General features: G+C 18.6%; 3 protein-coding genes across 5 annotated transcripts; 1 reads left to right on the forward strand and 2 right to left on the reverse strand.

Moving 5' to 3' along the window:
* Window positions 1-2,071: 2,071 nt before the first annotated feature.
* LOC122717006 (E3 ubiquitin-protein ligase TRAIP-like) lies at window positions 2,072-4,458 on the reverse strand. The gene is made up of 8 exons (XM_043940635.1): window positions 4,118-4,458; window positions 3,606-3,980; window positions 3,437-3,538; window positions 3,219-3,341; window positions 2,898-3,141; window positions 2,675-2,824; window positions 2,465-2,576; window positions 2,072-2,100 (listed from the first exon to the last, which is right to left on the reverse strand). The coding sequence occupies exons 1-8, from the start codon at window positions 4,228-4,230 to the stop codon at window positions 2,072-2,074; spliced, it is 1,248 nt and encodes a 415-aa protein (XP_043796570.1). The 5' UTR covers window positions 4,231-4,458.
* A 2,193-nt stretch (window positions 4,459-6,651) lies between these two features.
* On the forward strand, window positions 6,652-13,761 carry LOC122717243 (activator of 90 kDa heat shock protein ATPase homolog 1). The gene is made up of 9 exons (XM_043941102.1): window positions 6,652-6,853; window positions 7,491-7,591; window positions 7,858-7,937; window positions 8,297-8,490; window positions 8,758-8,878; window positions 9,026-9,108; window positions 9,229-9,366; window positions 12,908-13,143; window positions 13,376-13,761. The coding sequence occupies exons 2-9, from the start codon at window positions 7,512-7,514 to the stop codon at window positions 13,458-13,460; spliced, it is 1,017 nt and encodes a 338-aa protein (XP_043797037.1). The 5' UTR covers window positions 6,652-6,853; window positions 7,491-7,511; the 3' UTR covers window positions 13,461-13,761.
* Window positions 13,762-14,212: 451 nt separating this feature from the next.
* Window positions 14,213-17,602, reverse strand: LOC122717240. 3 transcript variants are annotated; one of them, XM_043941097.1, is made up of 3 exons: window positions 16,770-17,602; window positions 16,487-16,561; window positions 14,213-16,297 (listed from the first exon to the last, which is right to left on the reverse strand). In XM_043941097.1, the coding sequence occupies exon 3, from the start codon at window positions 16,117-16,119 to the stop codon at window positions 14,290-14,292; it is 1,830 nt and encodes a 609-aa protein (XP_043797032.1). In that variant the 5' UTR covers window positions 16,120-16,297; window positions 16,487-16,561; window positions 16,770-17,602; the 3' UTR covers window positions 14,213-14,289. The 3 variants fall into 3 exon arrangements, with proteins under 3 accessions (XP_043797032.1, XP_043797031.1, XP_043797030.1); XM_043941096.1 differs by having other exon boundaries at window positions 14,213-16,328; window positions 17,140-17,596; XM_043941095.1 differs by having other exon boundaries at window positions 14,213-16,328; window positions 16,770-17,596.
* Window positions 17,603-17,627: the final 25 nt, after the last annotated feature.

Consider the following 17,627-nt stretch of genomic DNA (forward strand, 5'->3'; position numbering starts at 1 on the left):
AAATTCGTATAAAAAAATCATATAAATTTGATTTTTTCTTATTATTATTTTAATAATTGTCAAGATTCATGTGAATGGAAAGATATTTGATGTAAGCATATACAAAAATTTATTGTATTTTTATAATCTTTTATATTATCTTTTATATCTTATTATAGCATAGTAAATTTTTTTTGGAAACAACTAGATCTTAAATATGTTTAGAATATGCAGTCCAAAAAAATATTTTCATATAATAAATGTAATTAATTTTAATTTAATGTTTTTAATTATAAATGTAATTATTTATATATGCAAATATTTAATATAAATATAATATAATTTAATATTATATAATAATATATTTAATATATTTAATATATTTTATATAATTTAATATATTTTAATAACTTGTATTTATTAATAATACGAATGAAATTCTTTAATTTTTATTTTTTGATAAAACTTTTTTTGGTATTATCAACTCCTTTCTAAATATAATTAACTGTTGTACCTGTATATTATAGTTATCTATGTACGATAAGATACTTTTGGTATAATCGATTAACTTACTTTCTAAATTTACATGTAAAAATTAGATCAGAAATGAAATTTAAACTATAAATATTAAGAACATAAAAAATATATTTAATAATATATTTAATAATATAATTATATTAGTATTTATTTGTATAATAATTATATAAATAATTTATATAATTTCTAATTATTATAATTATATTATTATATTCAATATTATTATAATTATAAAATTAATATTCTATAAAATTATTATTTTAATTATTATTCTATTTATATAAAATTTCAAAATATAATATAAATATGATCATAAATATAAATATAAATGTAGATGTTGCGAAATTGAATCAATTATTATATTTTTATTATCATTACAATGTTAGATATATAAATTAAAAATAAAAATCTAAAAATTACAAAATTATTGATCAGTATAAGTTGTGTTTACTTTTATAACTATTTTTCGCATAAACTTATAGTTAAAATATTCCAACATAACTATAAATCGAAAATTAATATTATAAAACAACAAATCTGATTTTAATTTGTAAAAATATATATCAATTATTATAATTATTATTATTATATATTATCATTATAATGATTTTTTAAATGCATAAATTAACAATAAAAGTTCAAAAAAATGTTAAATTAATCAATATATTCATAAAATTATATTTGTTTTAAAATAAACTATACTAAACTTTAAAAAAAACATGAAATTTATTTTTAGAATATTTTATAAGATTTTATTAATAAATACATTTAAAAGAATATATTATAAATATTTTATTAAAAATTCTTCAAAATATTATAAATTTAAATATATTAGATATTTAGAATTTAAATATATTATAAATATTTTATTAATAACAATATTTAAAAAATAATGATAAATCAAAAAATATTTATCAGATTGACTTAAATTTTATATGATTCCATTTAATTACTTTTGGTATTTATTGATAAATTATTAATAAATTTTGTACAAGAATATTTTCATTAACTTTTTTTTATTTTTTTTAAATAAAAAATATTTAAAAATTTTTCTAAATTAATTTTTTTGATATTGATTTCGTAAATATTAATATTTAATATACATCGAAGTTTTTTTATATAAAATATATATCCTTTGCACAAATTTTTTTACAAAATATCAATAGTTTTATTTTTTTTTTTTATTGCAATAATATTAAAATATAATTGAAGATTAATACTATTTTTCGAACTCATAAATTTGTAAATATAGATAAATATAGATAAATAATGCAAGAAAAATAAAAATAACATGGAATCACTGCTATAAATGAATCATATATTAATAAGAAGAACAAATCATAAGAAAAAGATTGAGAGAATAAGAATTGATTATCAATACCATTTTTTGAGTATTTAAGACATTTCTTTAAAAAATTATCTTCTTAAAATATTCAAAAGATAGCGCTAATCAATTCTTATTCTATTTGTTTATGAAAAGATGTCGCATATTCAAAAGATGACATTAAATAAATTAATAAATTGTTGCTTTATATATAAATTTTTACTTTATATTTTAAGATTTTTCTTGATTAACTGCAGGTACTATTTATAAGAGTTTATTATTATTAAGAGGTTATTTATTGAAATTTCATAAGTCAAGTTCAAATTTTGAATATATTATATATTTCTTTTAATTTATTTACATCAGTAATAAAAATATTATATAAGTTTATACATTAAATGTTTCATTGAAAAAATACATAGTAATAATGTTTCATATATATTTTTATAATTCATAATTTTTTAACAACTTACTTGAAATATAATTATAATCTATGTAACTCTTCTTTTATTTTTTTTAAATACTATTTACAAGTTTTATTAATATATATATATTATAAATTATTAATATGTTATTGTTAATTAATAATATAAGTTGAATCAATTTTTAATTTTTTAGCTTTACTTCCAGTATCTATTATTTTCTTTGTTTTGCTTCTAGAAGGATGAGGAAATTGTTCAATTTTTGAATGTCCTCCCAAACCATTATACACAATATTATTAATTTCTATATTTTCCTAAATCGATAATCTTTATAAGTAAAAAAAAAAAAAAAAATATATGTACATATATTGCTAATATATACTATTTTTAAAATTATTATATACATTCTTACATTTTTAGTGTATGTTTCTTGAATTCTTGGTTTTTTTGTAAGAATTGAAGAATTTAATTTTATTGTACTATTTTTCTGAAATGTATGTTGCTTTAAAGTAAATACTCCTCTTGATTTTACTGGAAGATATGGGGAATCTATCTCAATTTTCTGGAAAGAAATTATATATATGAGTAATAAAAAAAACTTGAATGTATAATATATTACAATAAATTATTTTTACTGTAATAGACTGATTTTCCTCTTTTGAATTTACATCTTCTTCTTTACTTTTTATTTTATTATTTATATCTTCAATTTTATTTTGTTTAATATCATTGTTTGAATTATTAATTAAAATATTTTCTGTTTTTGAATTAGAATTTATTGATTTTTTCATTAAAGATATTTCTTCTTCCATTTTTGCAAGCTTATTTTGCAAACAAATTTTTTCAGTTTCACAAACCATTATATCTTCTTCGAGTTTTCTATAAATAACATATAACAATAAATATAATTTTTTAATCAATTTAATTTTTTTAATATTAATTAAAGATTTATATACATTCTCTTGCTATGTTCCTGAGACAAGGAATTTCGTTCCATTGAGACTTTAGTAAGTTCTTGTTGTAAACTTTTTAAATTACTTCTTAATTCTCTTCTTTTATTTAAACTAATTGTCATTTGTCTAAATGTAAAATAAGGAAATATTTTTTTAATATAATAGAGAAAAATATAATAATAAAATATAAAATATGTAAAATATAAATCATATTCAATTACCTTTTCATCACAGATATATATGTAATCAATGTACTAGGATCATTTGTTCTTGATATCATCTCATCTACATCTTCTATTGAAGCTTCAAGTAAGATTTTTATACTTAAACAAAAAATATATTTATTAAATAATATTTAAATACAATGAAATGCTATAAATTTGCACATACTTTTTATAATTTTCAACATTTTTTTGTAACTGTTCCATTTCTTTTCTTATTTTTTCTATTTCTAAATTTTGCTCTTTAAAATATTTAATTTGTTCTTTGAGAGCATAAATAGTACTAGTTTTCTCTTTTATTTCTTTCTCTGTTTTTCCTACTTCTTGTTTTAATCCTTTTTTTTGTTTTTCTAATGTTTCAATCTTTTCTGTATAATGTTTAATATCTTTCTCTTTTAACATAAGTTGAAAATTCAATTTATCAATTTTGTCTTGTAAAGAGTATGTATCTTCACTAATAGCATCACTATTGGCAAAATTAAAATATATTCTATGAATCTTATTGAATGTAGTCCTTTCTCTACAATGTGGACAAGTTTTGGATCTGTATAAAAAAAATTAATAAATTTATAATAACTCAATATTTTTTTAGATATAGAAAACCTAAATATTATTAATTATAAATAAAAATCTTATTCATTCATGAAAATTTAAATTAAATTTTATTTATTAGATTCTTACCTTTCTAACCATTGAGTTACACAAGCAAAATGAAAAATATGTCCACATGGTGTATAAAACACATCATCAGAAGGTACTAATAAATCACTACATATTACACAGATAATATTCATTTTATATATAATACCAATATAATTAATATTTAAATGTAAATATTTATAAATAAACGTGTATATTTTATCTATTGATTAAAAATTGTTACCAGTTTGGAATGAATGTTGTTATGTATCTTAACCAAACTTTGTCATAATGTAATTATCATTTATTAAATTAAATATGTTGACTTAATTTGAAATAAATTCAATATAAATTTTTTTAACTTTAAATATTAATATATAAAAATTCAAAATTAAACATTTCAAATTAACCGTTATATAATGCCATCTACATATCGTTCAATTACTTAAAACATTGAAAATGCCTGAAAAATAAATATCACGTGACAGATATTTCAATTTCGATAATTCACTAGCGTAATATTGGTACCAAAATTGAAATTAACTAATTATATCACTATCATTGTATAAAATGGCATTAATTTTTATTTTTTACAATTGTTTTTTAGAAACTGTATTTATGAATTTTTATTTTCAATTCTATTGCATTAAACTTTAGTTTTAAAAACGTAAATTGTTGGATTTTTTTTAAATGTTTTTATACATTTTGACAGAAATTCGAAATAATATAAAATCTGAAAATAATAAATTTATTAGAATTGTATATTTCAAAAATTTTCATGCAAAATTAGAAATTTTTAAAGATTTTCGCAGATTACGTAACACTTATTGGATTTTTATTAAATTTTATTTAAATTTAATGCATGCTAGTGCTTTTATTTTCCAAGCATATTGAAAAATTCGATATAATATAATCAAAAAAATTAAATTTTACATGTTCAAATTTAAAAATACATGTAAAAAATACACTGTCCAAAAATTTGATTTTTTAAAATTTATTCTTATCTTATAATCTTATAATTTCTATTTATGTTCTTACTAGCAATAAATAATTTTCAAATAAATTAATATATAAAAGATAGTTTTCTATTTTATATATCAGAAATATGGATTTGCTTGATTTCCCTAGATTTTGATCACATGTTTTTATTTACATCCGGTGACTTTTTAAACGATGTAATATTATTTTAAAAATCACTAAAATTTTAGTTTTCTAATTTAGAATTAACTAACTTTTTTATTTCAATAACAATTAACTTCATAATAATTAACAATTGATTTAAATAAATTTAACATAATTGTTTTAAAATAAATAAACAAAATATAATATTAATTTTATTAATATAATATTAATAAATAGATAAACAAAATGTTAAATACAAATCATTGTCTTTTTCTATAAAAAGTTACAATATTGATTAAATTATTTATTTATTAAAATATATAATATTTTTTTCCTATAGATAATAATAAGATAATTTGTAAGTGCTTTTAATTAAATAAAAAGGTATTCTAATTATAAATAACTAAAAAATATAACTAAAATAGAAAAAAATATTTTAAATTAGGTTATAATTTTTTGATATTGAAAATGCATCTTTAATGTTTTAAATATTAAAATAATTTGTGTTATAAGTACTTACAATAATAATGTGTAATTTTTAATAATAATAATAATATTAATAATAATAATAACAAAAAAGTTAAATATAAGTATTTCTGTGATGAAAAATTGATATTTTAAAAACTATTTATAAATATAAAATCCAAAAACTTATATTTTGACTAAAATATTCTATTAATATCTAAATAATTAAAGAATCTGTAAGAGAAATATGTCTACATATTTTTTCAAATATTATATTATTAAAATTAAATATATATAATAAATTTTTCAATTAATATTCTTTTCTTTAAAAATTAATTCGTTAATATTGCATTTAAATTTTAATTTCAAATATTGCGATATTTTATTTATTATTCATTTTATCATATACATATTTTAAAAGAAAAGATTCATTAAAATTTAGTATTATACTGTGACATTAAATTGTTCAACAAAACCTGTATTTGATGCAAAAACAAATTAGTATTTATAAATATTATAATTAGTAGTATTGATATAATTCTTTTATTATCCTATATGAAATAATATAATCCTATAAAATGAAATAAGGAATAAAGATTGAGAATAAATTTATTCTTTTTATGATATGAGTAAATAATAATTATTGTAATTTATAATTATTTATATTTTAATTACTTATATTTGTTCAAAGAGAATTTCAATTTTTTTATCAATCAAAGTTTAATATATTTTCAATTTTTTTAATAAAATTTTAATAAAATGTATTTTATAACGTGACATTTATTAATATTTAATTTTATATAATAAACTTATTTGATTGTTACATAATAGTTTATTCTTTAGATTTTTATTATCCAATATATTTTCAAATTTAGTTTCCTATCTAAAATAATTTTATTATCATACGTTCATGAAATTTCTAGAAAGGTTCTATATCCCCTCCACTATAATTTTGTTTCCTTAGTAATTTCGAGTTTCATGTGGAAGGTTGCGGTTTTCACGTTATTTATTTGTTCAAAAGAATTTTTACATTGAACGAATTCCGCATCTTTCAAAAAAATAGTAATTTTTTTTATAAAACAATGTATTAAGTACTTAAATAAGTTTTAATTGATAATAAAATCGAATTGTATATAAATAGAGAGTGATTGACAAGATCTTCTTCTAGCCGATATAGTTTTCGAAAATTTGGTAAGTGAAATATAACTAAATAATATTATATTTAGACTATACAAAATATTTATCTGAATTGAAAATGTTTATGGAATAACAATAAATTGTAAATAAATTTATTTCATACTTTTTCTAAACTTACTTTTTACTGAAATGAAAATGAACTGTGTTTCCGGTTTCGTTTCTCTTACGTTTAATAATTATATTTTTGATACAATTTATATATTATTTTTCTTAACAGTTTCAAAGTAATAAAAAATTAAATAATTTCTTTTCGAAAATAAAAAAGAATTTTGAATTAATTTATTTATTAATATTTAATAGTTTATTCTATTGTATTCTAATCTTATATATGATATTTCTTAATTTCGTTTATAATTGATATAATGCTTAAATAGAATTAAATTTTTAAAATAATATTAATTGTAATTTATCAATACAATTTATATTAAAAATATTTTTAAGTTTATTAAAAATAATATATATTTTATATTAACATATTTTATATTATATTATTCATAAATTTTTGTTAAAATCTAATTTAATATTTATATTATTTTGTAAAATTTTATTTTTTATATTTTTTCATGAAATTATATGTTTAAAAATATATTTTGTCATATTTATTATTAAATGACTTTTTTTTATGTTTTAGGAATAACTCAATTTCAAAGAAATGGCTAAATGGGGTGAAGGAGATCCAAGGTGGATCGTTGAAGAACGACCTGATGCTACTAATGTAAATAATTGGCATTGGTACGATAAAATATATATAATTTTAATTAAAAGATTATTATATTATTATGTACATGACTTATATATATCATACATATATTGAGTTAATTAAATATTGATATTTTACATATAAATTTTATATCAAAATGAAAATTATATTTTTTTATGTTGTAAATTTAATAAATTAATTATTTTTGTAGAATATTTTAATTTTTTGAAAATTTTATTGTTTATATTTTACTTGTTAAATTTAATATAATATTTTTCATATAATAATATTCTTTAAGGACAGAGAAAAATGCTTGTACCTGGTCCCAAGAGAAAATAAAAGAATTATTTACTAATTTAAAGATGGAAGGAGATGAAGGTTTGCATTTTTTCTTTTATATAATATTATAAATAAAAATATATAATTAATAGTCAATAAAATCATATAATAAAGCAAATCATATTAAATTTTTAAGATAAAATTGATCTTAAACTTAATATGATTGATCTATTTTAATAATTATTTATAATATATATTTGCATATAATTATAATAAAATTAATTATGACATAAAAAACTATTTATTTACTTACATATTTTTGAAGAAATATATAATTGATAATATACGTAATTTAATATATAATTTAATATTTATCTTTCTGCATGTATTAATTATTTGTATGTTGTGTGTTAAAATTAATATGTAATATGAATTTAAAAAAACTGTATTATTTTTAGCTTCCTGTACAGTAACAGAAGTAGAAAAATGTGAAGGTGAAGCAATGGCAAATAATCGGAAAGGTAAATTAATTTTCTTTTATGAATGGAATATTGTTTTGAAATGGAAATCCAATAAAGTATCTGATAAGAAGATTGAGGGTAAAATAAACATTCCAAATCTCTCTGAAGAAAATGAAATTTCTGAAGTAGATGTAAGTATTTTAAGAAACATAGTTACAAAATATAGTTATATATAATTTTAGTTTCATAATCATTTAATTCATATTTATTAATTCAATATATATTAACTAAAACATAAAGTACATATATTGTAATTTTTTTTAAAGAAAAAACTTGAATAAATATCAATATATTATTATATTTTTATTTGAAAATTTTCATTAAATATTATTAATAATTATTTATATTTTTTAAGTTTATCTAATTAGTTTTTTTAATTATAATTATTTGGTTTATAGATTGAAATTACTTTGGAAGATAGTACAGATGAAGGAGAAGCAGTAAAACATTTTCTACATACAAAAGGAAAAGAATTTATTAGAGATAAATTAAAGCAATACATAATTTCTTTAAAAGAAGGTAAATTTATTAATAATAAAAATAATTTATTAATTTTATTTTTAAATTTTTAAAAATTTATAATTAGTATTAATTTTTTTTAATTTTTTTTTTTTACAAAATTTAAAATATTTATTTTAATTTATACTAATATAATTTTTTTAATAGAATTTACAGTTGGAATGATTTTACCTAAAAAGGATAATGTAAAGGAAAATATTTCAAATATCACTTCTGGATTTAATGCAAAAGTGAGTATGTGATTTTTATATTATACATACAATATTAAGTTTGATTCAAAGATTTTCCAAATTTTTAAATTTACTGTTTCACTTATATGTAATTAACTAATACATAATTAATTATTATAGATGCAAATGAATTCTACTGTAGTTTCATCAAATAATAAAAAAGAATTAGGATGTAAAATTTCAACGACAACAATTAAGCAACAACAGAAGTTTCAATGTAGGGCCGAAGAATTTTATAACGTTTTTACGTCAGTGGAGGTAAGAATATTGCAATTATTCATGATATTTAAGGCATTTAAAAATATATAAAGTCGTATTGCGTATAGAATTTTTATTCATTCAAATTTATTTTATACTTAATAAATTCTTTAAAACACAATATTAATTCATTGAATTATCAAAAATCAATAAATCGAAAATTCTAAAACAAGAAAAACATAATTATTTAATTATTATGTTATTCATTGTGTTTTTTTTTCTATGAGAAAGCTATTATTTTTTCTTGTAAATTTCTATATCTTTAAAAAATATATATATACTTTTAATTATAATTTTATTATAATTATATTTTAATTTTCTATTTATTATATTTTTTTTATATATTTCTAATATTTTATTCAATACTGTTACTTTGATTTTATATTATTTATTATTATATTATTTTATCTATTTTCTTTTTTTGAATTTTTAGCATTTTAAAGATTTTTCTTATTTTTAATTTATAAATTCTTTATTATTTATATTTTTTTGCAATTTAGCAAATTATTATAAAACAATTAAATGTAATATAAAATTAATTTGATAGGAATATGCAGTGCTGAAATAAAAATTTAATTAATGAATATAAAGAAAATATATTTATATTAATATTTTGCGTTTCTGCATTTCAGTTACATTATTATGGATTGAATATTAATAATATTAATAAAAATATTTAATAAATATTATCGCGCTTGTAAACATAATTACTAATTATATAATCTATAATAAAGTTTAATAAAAAATTTATATATAAAAGTAAAAAATTTTTATTATTATATATTTTATATAAAATGAAAATTTTTGATTATAATTAATAATTGTGAATAATGAAATACAATTTTATGTATTAAAATTTAATTTGAACTGAAAATAACTATTATATGGTGGTTTTGAATTAGATTAAAATAAGGTTGTTTTATTTAAGCAAAATTAAATTTTTATTAAGTAAATAATACTTTTCATTATTCTCTATCATTTATTTGATTGATCTATAATTCATAGAAACATTGTATGTATACTTCTATCTCACCAGGTGCTGCAAATTTTTACATTTCTACAATGAACAGAATAAATCACAAAAGATTATCATCTTTGATAGTTGCAATAAAAATATATACACTTATTACATCTTAATTGGGACACCTTATGTATCATATTTAATTACATATTTTATCTCTTTTTATATAGGAGAATACTTATTAGTATATAGTTGTTGATACAGTATTTGTTGATAGGATTTATGATTGTTTTATATTTGCTTATTCTGGTATAGGTGGAGTAATGAAATTCTGGACTGCTGAAATGAAGTTTTATTTTATAGGCTGATCTAAAAAATTATTTGTTTCCTGATGAGACAAGACAATTCAGCTATCACTATGAAATTTAGGTACAGAGTGCTAATACTGAAGACAAATTTGTAAAAAGGTTAGTGCACAGAAGGAACGCTTATTTGTTTATCTTTAGCTTGTATTGCTATAATTTATGAGACATAAATTATAAAATATTCAAATATATTTTGAATTTAATGAATCATAAAATTAAGATGATTTAAATAGATAAAATAATTTAAATTCTAAATTGGAATATTAGTAAAAGATGAACTACCAAATAACAAACTTGTCTTTTTTTGGCCGTTTTTCTCTATTAAGATAAAGAAATATTAATAGTAAAAAAAATATTTGTAAATCAATTATATAAGGTGTTCTTTAGAAAATATCATATGTTATATAATATAACATAATATAAGATAAACTTTTGAAATTACATTTAAAAATTACATTTCTTTTCTTCCTTCTGAAAATTTAAGCGTTCATGGAAGCTTTTTATGAAATATTTGTAATTTTAACTTTAAAATATGAAGATGTTATCAAATTGAAAGTTCCTTTTGTATAATCAATTTTTTTTGAAGACATCTATGTAGCCTGTCATTTATTTTTAGATCTAGGATATATACAGGGTGTTCCATATATATACATATATATATATAAATTTATTTCCCAAATTATTCAAAATTCGAAAAAGTACCTTAAATAGATCTTACATTGTTTCAAAAATAATATTTTATGATGTTTCCAAATCTTGTCTGGATGTATGTATATTTGATATTTCAAAATTAAACCACTCTGACTTCATTGATTCATAATATGTTAGTTTTTCAAGGTTATTTGTAATCATTTATTATTTAAAATTTATCTTTGTTGAATGTCCAGAAACTGTTATTTTTCTCTTGTATTCGAAAGGATGATTTTACATTTTAATATTGATACTGATTTATTCCATTTTTAAAATATAATTTCCTCTTGAAAATTATCCTATTAATTTGTTGATAGATATCCCTCATCCAATCCTTTATGTTATTAAAAATGGTAGATTATTTTAGGTAAATTTTATCATTTGTAAAATTATAGGAAAAAATTTATAGGTTTTAAATTATGTTGATAATTTCGTTTGAATATAATAATAAGCCGTTGTAAATGAATTGATATTGAAAAAAAAATTATGCTAATCATGGTGAATTTTTAATTTACATAAAAAAAATAATTAGATTAAATTATTCATAATAGGCAATTAAGACATATAATAGATAGAAACAAAATAATGAAAAAGTATTGTTTTTTGATATAACTAAAATGAAAATCAGTTAATAAACTGCAAATATTTATGCATTTATAAAAAATTTGAGTGCAGAAAAATTTATATACTTATGCACTCAAATAATACATGATATATGATGCAAAAAAGTATAAATTCAAAATATAATATATATTATAATATTTAATGAATAAGACAAATCTCTATTTAAACTCTATTTATTTAAATATATTGATAAAAATTTTATTTTGCATAAATATTTACAGTTTACTTATTAATTATATGCAGTTTAATGTATATATTATAAATGATCTTGAATTGAATTTAAAATCATGAATAATTAAAATTGTTTGTTAATATTTTTAATCATATAAAAAAATAATATTACCTAAATATTTAAATTTTATTATATTTAATTATTTAATTTTATCATAGAAATATAAAAATATTTTTTCTGTGATAAAATAATATTTCTATGAGAAATTTCTAATTCCTAAAGTCACCTTATGTTTATGTTTAAATATATGAAAATTTTATTATATATGAAAAATTTATTTTATTTGTTATTTTTATTTTGTATTATTATTTAAAATAATTAATATTTAATAAATAAATAATTTAAAAATAACTTAATTTATTTTTCAAATAAAATTTTAAAATTTATTTGAAATTGTTTTTGTTTTAAATAAATTTATTTTTTATTATTTGGAGTAATTATTTGTTATTTTCAAAATGTCCAATGCCATTTTGTAGTATCTTTTTTTAGATTTTATTGTATTTAGTAATTTTATTTTTTTTTTTTTATATTTACACGTTTAGTGTAAGTGAACATGCTACAACAAATTTTCAATTATATTTTATTTGGGTATTTAATAAATATATACAGGTTTTAATGAAATTTGTTAAAATTAGTAATGACAATATTTATTCTAATATTTTTTTTCAGATGGTTCAAGCATTTACAAAGGGATCGGTCAAACTCGAACCAAAGAAAGCAGGAAAATTTGAATTATTTGGTGGTAATATACATGGTGATTTTGTGGATATAACACCTACGAAGATTGTTCAAAGATGGCGTTGTAAACAATGGCCTGATGGACATTTTAGTGATGTGACTATTGATATCTCTGAAAAGAGCGATCATACCGAAGTTAATTTAACACAAGTAGGAGTACCAGTTAGGTAAGACAAAAATGCTTCATATTATTCATTATTTATAAGTTTAATTTACATGAAAAACTTAAATTATATAGATGTTTCAAAAATTTTATAAATTTTGTTTTAAATTAAATTAAATAGAAAAATTGAAAATATAATTTATTTATTATGTTATTGAAATATATTATGAAAATATTCCGTAACATTTTAATTAACAATAATAATTTTTATATAAAAATTGATTGTTTATTCACAGTGAGGAAGAATCTACAAAAGAAAATTGGGAAAGGTATTACTGGGATGCTATAAAACGTACATTTGGATTTGGTTATTTCATGTGATCTATGTATGTTTTAAATTTCGCTTGCTTATTGATAAGTAGAAAAATAATTAAAACATATATTGTCGTAAATCGCCTCGCATACCATTTACGAATTAACCGCATAATCAGCTACGTACAATCTGTCTTTTGTCTCAATGCTAGTTACAAGTTTTTCTTTTCCTATATTTCACATTTAGAACATTGCATCGTATAAGCGGGACATGATTACACGATTGCTTAGATATAAATAAAGTATCACCAACATGACACATCTGTATTAATAGTTGTATATGTGAAATAAATCATGTCAGATACTTAAATATTTGATTTTTCTTGTTTTTGATCTATATGTATGAATGCATATTACGTATACATATCTTTGTACCTAATATGAAAATATTCCGTCGCGTTGTTACGTCGTCAATCCTTAAATTTTCCACTTACGATTGTCATCTATTTTTTCTTTATTACTCTTTAATATTTTCTATTCCTATAATCATTACATTTTATAATTTTTGTGTAAAAATTTTTCTGTAAAAAAACGGCATATATATATATATATATAAAATACAACTTGTACATTTTGCGAAAATTAGTAGTACTAATTCTTGATGATATTAATGTCAGATGTTTGAAAAATATAATTTAAATTCTCTTCTTCGCAATAAAATAAACTCAAATATATAGATAATATTGATTAAATATAAAAGGAAATACGAGATAGTAAAAAATGGAGAAAGTATTTATTTACAATATAATATATATAAAAAACTAAGTACATATATACATATAAAATAATATATACATATGTACATAAATATAATTTATATTTAATTATTAAATTTATATTAATTATCACTATGCTCACTAGCACTATCATCTGTTTTATCTGATAATTGAATTTCAATCGATTCTTTTGAAACATATTCTCTTTTATACATATTAGAATTAAATAATTGTAACATTTCTTCAGTAATTTCATAATTCATGCAATTTGTATTTTTATTTTCCAAGTCTAATTTAATTCTAGTTAATGCACTAATCATTTCAGGTTTTAATCTATTTCTATCTTTTGTTTTAATTTCTGCTATGATAGAGAAACATCTTTCCATATCTATATTTGAATGAGGCAATGATAAACATAAATTTGCTACTTTTGCGATATTTTGAAATTTATATATTTTTCCTACTTCATCCCAAAATTCGGATATATTTAATTGTAATAGTTTTTCTTTTTCTTCTTGTGAAAAATAGAAAGGTAGCAAATGCCATTCATCTTTTACATCATATGTATTGAATTTAGATTTAAATTTGTCTAATATTAAATTTAATTGATTTTTATGATTTTTCATATTTAAAGCAATATTTGGGTTTAAAAATTCTAAAGAATTTAAAATTTGATCACCAAAAGATATTTTTTTTACAGTATTTTCGAAAGCACATTGATAAAATTTTTTAATATTTACATAAAATTCTAAGATTTTTTTATTATTATCTTTTGTATTAGTATTTTTAGCTTCTTTTAACGTTATTAAAGCTTCCTCGCCAATGATAATTTCTTCTAAAGGACGTATGTTATTTTCATCATAAATATTAATTTCGTGTAAATTTGGGGTTTCTATATAATTAGGTTTAATAAAATGGCTACCTAAACATCTCAAAAATCTAAAACATTCCGGTAACAAACAGTGAATTAGGATTTCCGAACTTTGAAAAAGCATATTGAAGTCAGTAATTAAACGTAAAATGTAATTTAAAAATTGTAAGTATGCTTTTGTATATGGACACTTAAAATTATGAAATATTTTTTTTGCAATAGCAGATTTTTTTTCAATATTTGCTTCTGCAAATATTGAAAATAATACTGTCCATTGAGTTAAAATATTTTTTATACATTCTAACAATGCTAACCATCGGTTTGCAGATGGCTGAATTACTTTTTGTCGTGCAACTTTTATCAAATTTTGAGTATTTTCTAAAATATTTTGTCTTCTTGGATTTTTAGAAAAATATGAATATATTGAATGTACAAATTCTTCAACATGTGTTGGTAAGCATTCACATGCACGACATGCAATTAAGTGCATAGAATGGCAAATACATGGGAAGACATCAATTTCCTTATCTTTTAATAAGCAAGAAACTAATGAATTATATTTTCCTAACATAATATTTGTATTGTCTATTGGAACAACAACTATATTCTTTAAGGATAGATTATGTTTTTCTAAAGATTGTAGGAAACATTCATATAAATGTTCTGATGTAGTATCCTTAATATAAACCAAATCTAATAAATATGTTTGAATTTTTCCTTCATGTATGTATCTACTTAAAATACATAAATTTTTGGTTTCTGAAATATCTATGCTTTCATCTATTAAAACTGAAAGTAATTTATTTTGTAATATTTTAGTAGTTTCTGAAATTACAGATTTATTAATTACATTTTTTATTATGGATGAGATTTTAGTTCTTTTAAAGGACACATTTTTTATTATGTTAGAATCAGGTAATGCTGTTTGGATCATTCGAACAATATGATCAAATGAGTTAAAGCTTTTACAATGCTCTACAATATCCAAACAAAATCTCAGTTCTGCTTCCTTTATGCTTTCAGAAATGAAGGTTGATGATTTTTTCACTACACCTTCTTCTTCATTTTTTTTTCCTTTCATATTTCTTTTATGAAGTAGTGTTCGATTGTGTTTTTGCAGAGTACTTTTCCCAGTTATGAGAGTTTTTTTGCAAACTGTACATCTGGCTTTATATGGATCTTCACATTTTTGTAACCACAATGCAAAATCAGGGTCCTGAAGCCAAGCATCACGAAATGTATTCTTTCTAAATTTTTTCCTTGGAGAAGGAGAAATCATGTTGTCAATACCTATTTATATAATATTCATTATTAATAAAATATAATAATATATTTTTAAAAGATTAAAGAAAGAAGGTATTTTTTTTCATAATTTAAAAAATACTTATATATTTTAAAAAAAATTTTTTTTCAATCTGAACTAATTTGATATTAAATAAATATCTTACTCAATGTATTTTTTATATCACAGTTTATATTAATTTTACTGGGACCAGGAGTAGCTGTACCATTATTATCAATGCCTAAAAAATATGAAATATTCATTATTAGTTAATTTTTTATATAATATGTATTTTCGATATGTACATGATATGTATTCTAAAAATTTTAAATAAATATTAAAAAACAAATTAATAAAGATATTTATAATAAATAGAAATACTTATATTTTTCAAAAAATATATTTTTTGAAAATTATATTGACACAAAAATATTAAATATTTATTTTACCTGATTCCTTCTTCATATTAGAATTTTAAATAAAATAAAACAATATAAAATTATAAAAGTTTCACTAAATCTTTAAACTCTACAAAAAGTTTCTAATCTCTACAAATAATGCGAAAGCACGCGAAACGAAAGTTGCTAGTTGCCAAAAAAAAATCTGATTGTAATTGTGTGTCAGCGTTGGTAAAGTTGCCATGAAAAGTTTGATCATTGGAAGAGTGGGAGAAAATAGTAATATGGTAGTAGAACTTAGAAATGGAAGTGGGGAAAATAACGGGTGTTCTATTTGCATCGTCAGAGTAAAGTAATCTTGCCCATTACCAAACAAATTTCTGAGAAAATACACGATATTATTCAACATTACGTTACTCACGTAATATGAATAATATATCTTATCATATTTGATGTCCTCCTGTAGTTTCTTTTCATTTGTTTGTAGTCTATAGTATGAATCATTATATCACAAATTTACTATACTATTTTTATTCACAATCATCCAATTTTGTTTTCCCTCGACATGACGTTACTGTACAGCCATGTTGCCAATAGCATTCTGCTGACAATGGCAACGCTACTGGTAATCGGAATTTTTATTTTAATATCGACAGTTTTATTTTATTTTAATATTTTGTAATGATAAGAATGTTCAGATAAATAAAGATAAAATATTATTGTATAAATAGTAATATAACATTTTTTAAAAAAATTATATTTATATTATATTTATATTTATAATTCTTTTAATAAATTATTACATAGACAATACATTTTTAAATCACTTTTTTCAAAGTCCTCTTCTTAAAATGTTCTAATGTTTATGTAGTTAAATAAAAAAAATTTTTTCTTTGATGTTGGAAAATA

The sequence above is a fragment of the Apis laboriosa genome, unplaced genomic scaffold, assembly GCF_014066325.1.
Source record: "Apis laboriosa isolate Shangri-la unplaced genomic scaffold, ASM1406632v1 scaffold4_cov146, whole genome shotgun sequence".
NCBI classification, from domain to species: domain Eukaryota; kingdom Metazoa; phylum Arthropoda; class Insecta; order Hymenoptera; family Apidae; genus Apis; species Apis laboriosa.

What these genes read in the sequence shown, in the direction of transcription:
- LOC122717006 (XM_043940635.1), bottom strand. Translation starts at nt 4,230, where the DNA reads ATGAATATTATCTGTGTAATATGTAGTGATTTATTAGTACCTTCTGAT. An exon ending in TATATATCTGTGATGAAAAG is followed by an intron (nt 3,342 to 3,436) that starts GTAATTGAATAT and finishes TTTTACATTTAG; the next exon opens with ACAAATGACAATTAGTTTAA. An exon ending in AAGAAACATACACTAAAAAT is followed by an intron (nt 2,577 to 2,674) that starts GTAAGAATGTAT and finishes TTATCGATTTAG; the next exon opens with GAAAATATAGAAATTAATAA.
- LOC122717243 (XM_043941102.1), top strand. Translation starts at nt 7,512, where the DNA reads ATGGCTAAATGGGGTGAAGGAGATCCAAGGTGGATCGTTGAAGAACGA. An exon ending in AATGTAAATAATTGGCATTG is followed by an intron (nt 7,592 to 7,857) that starts GTACGATAAAAT and finishes ATATTCTTTAAG; the next exon opens with GACAGAGAAAAATGCTTGTA. An exon ending in ATGAAATTTCTGAAGTAGAT is followed by an intron (nt 8,491 to 8,757) that starts GTAAGTATTTTA and finishes TTTGGTTTATAG; the next exon opens with ATTGAAATTACTTTGGAAGA.
- LOC122717240 (XM_043941095.1), bottom strand. An exon ending in TGATATAAAAAATACATTGA is followed by an intron (nt 16,329 to 16,486) that starts GTAAGATATTTA and finishes TTATATAAATAG; the next exon opens with GTATTGACAACATGATTTCT.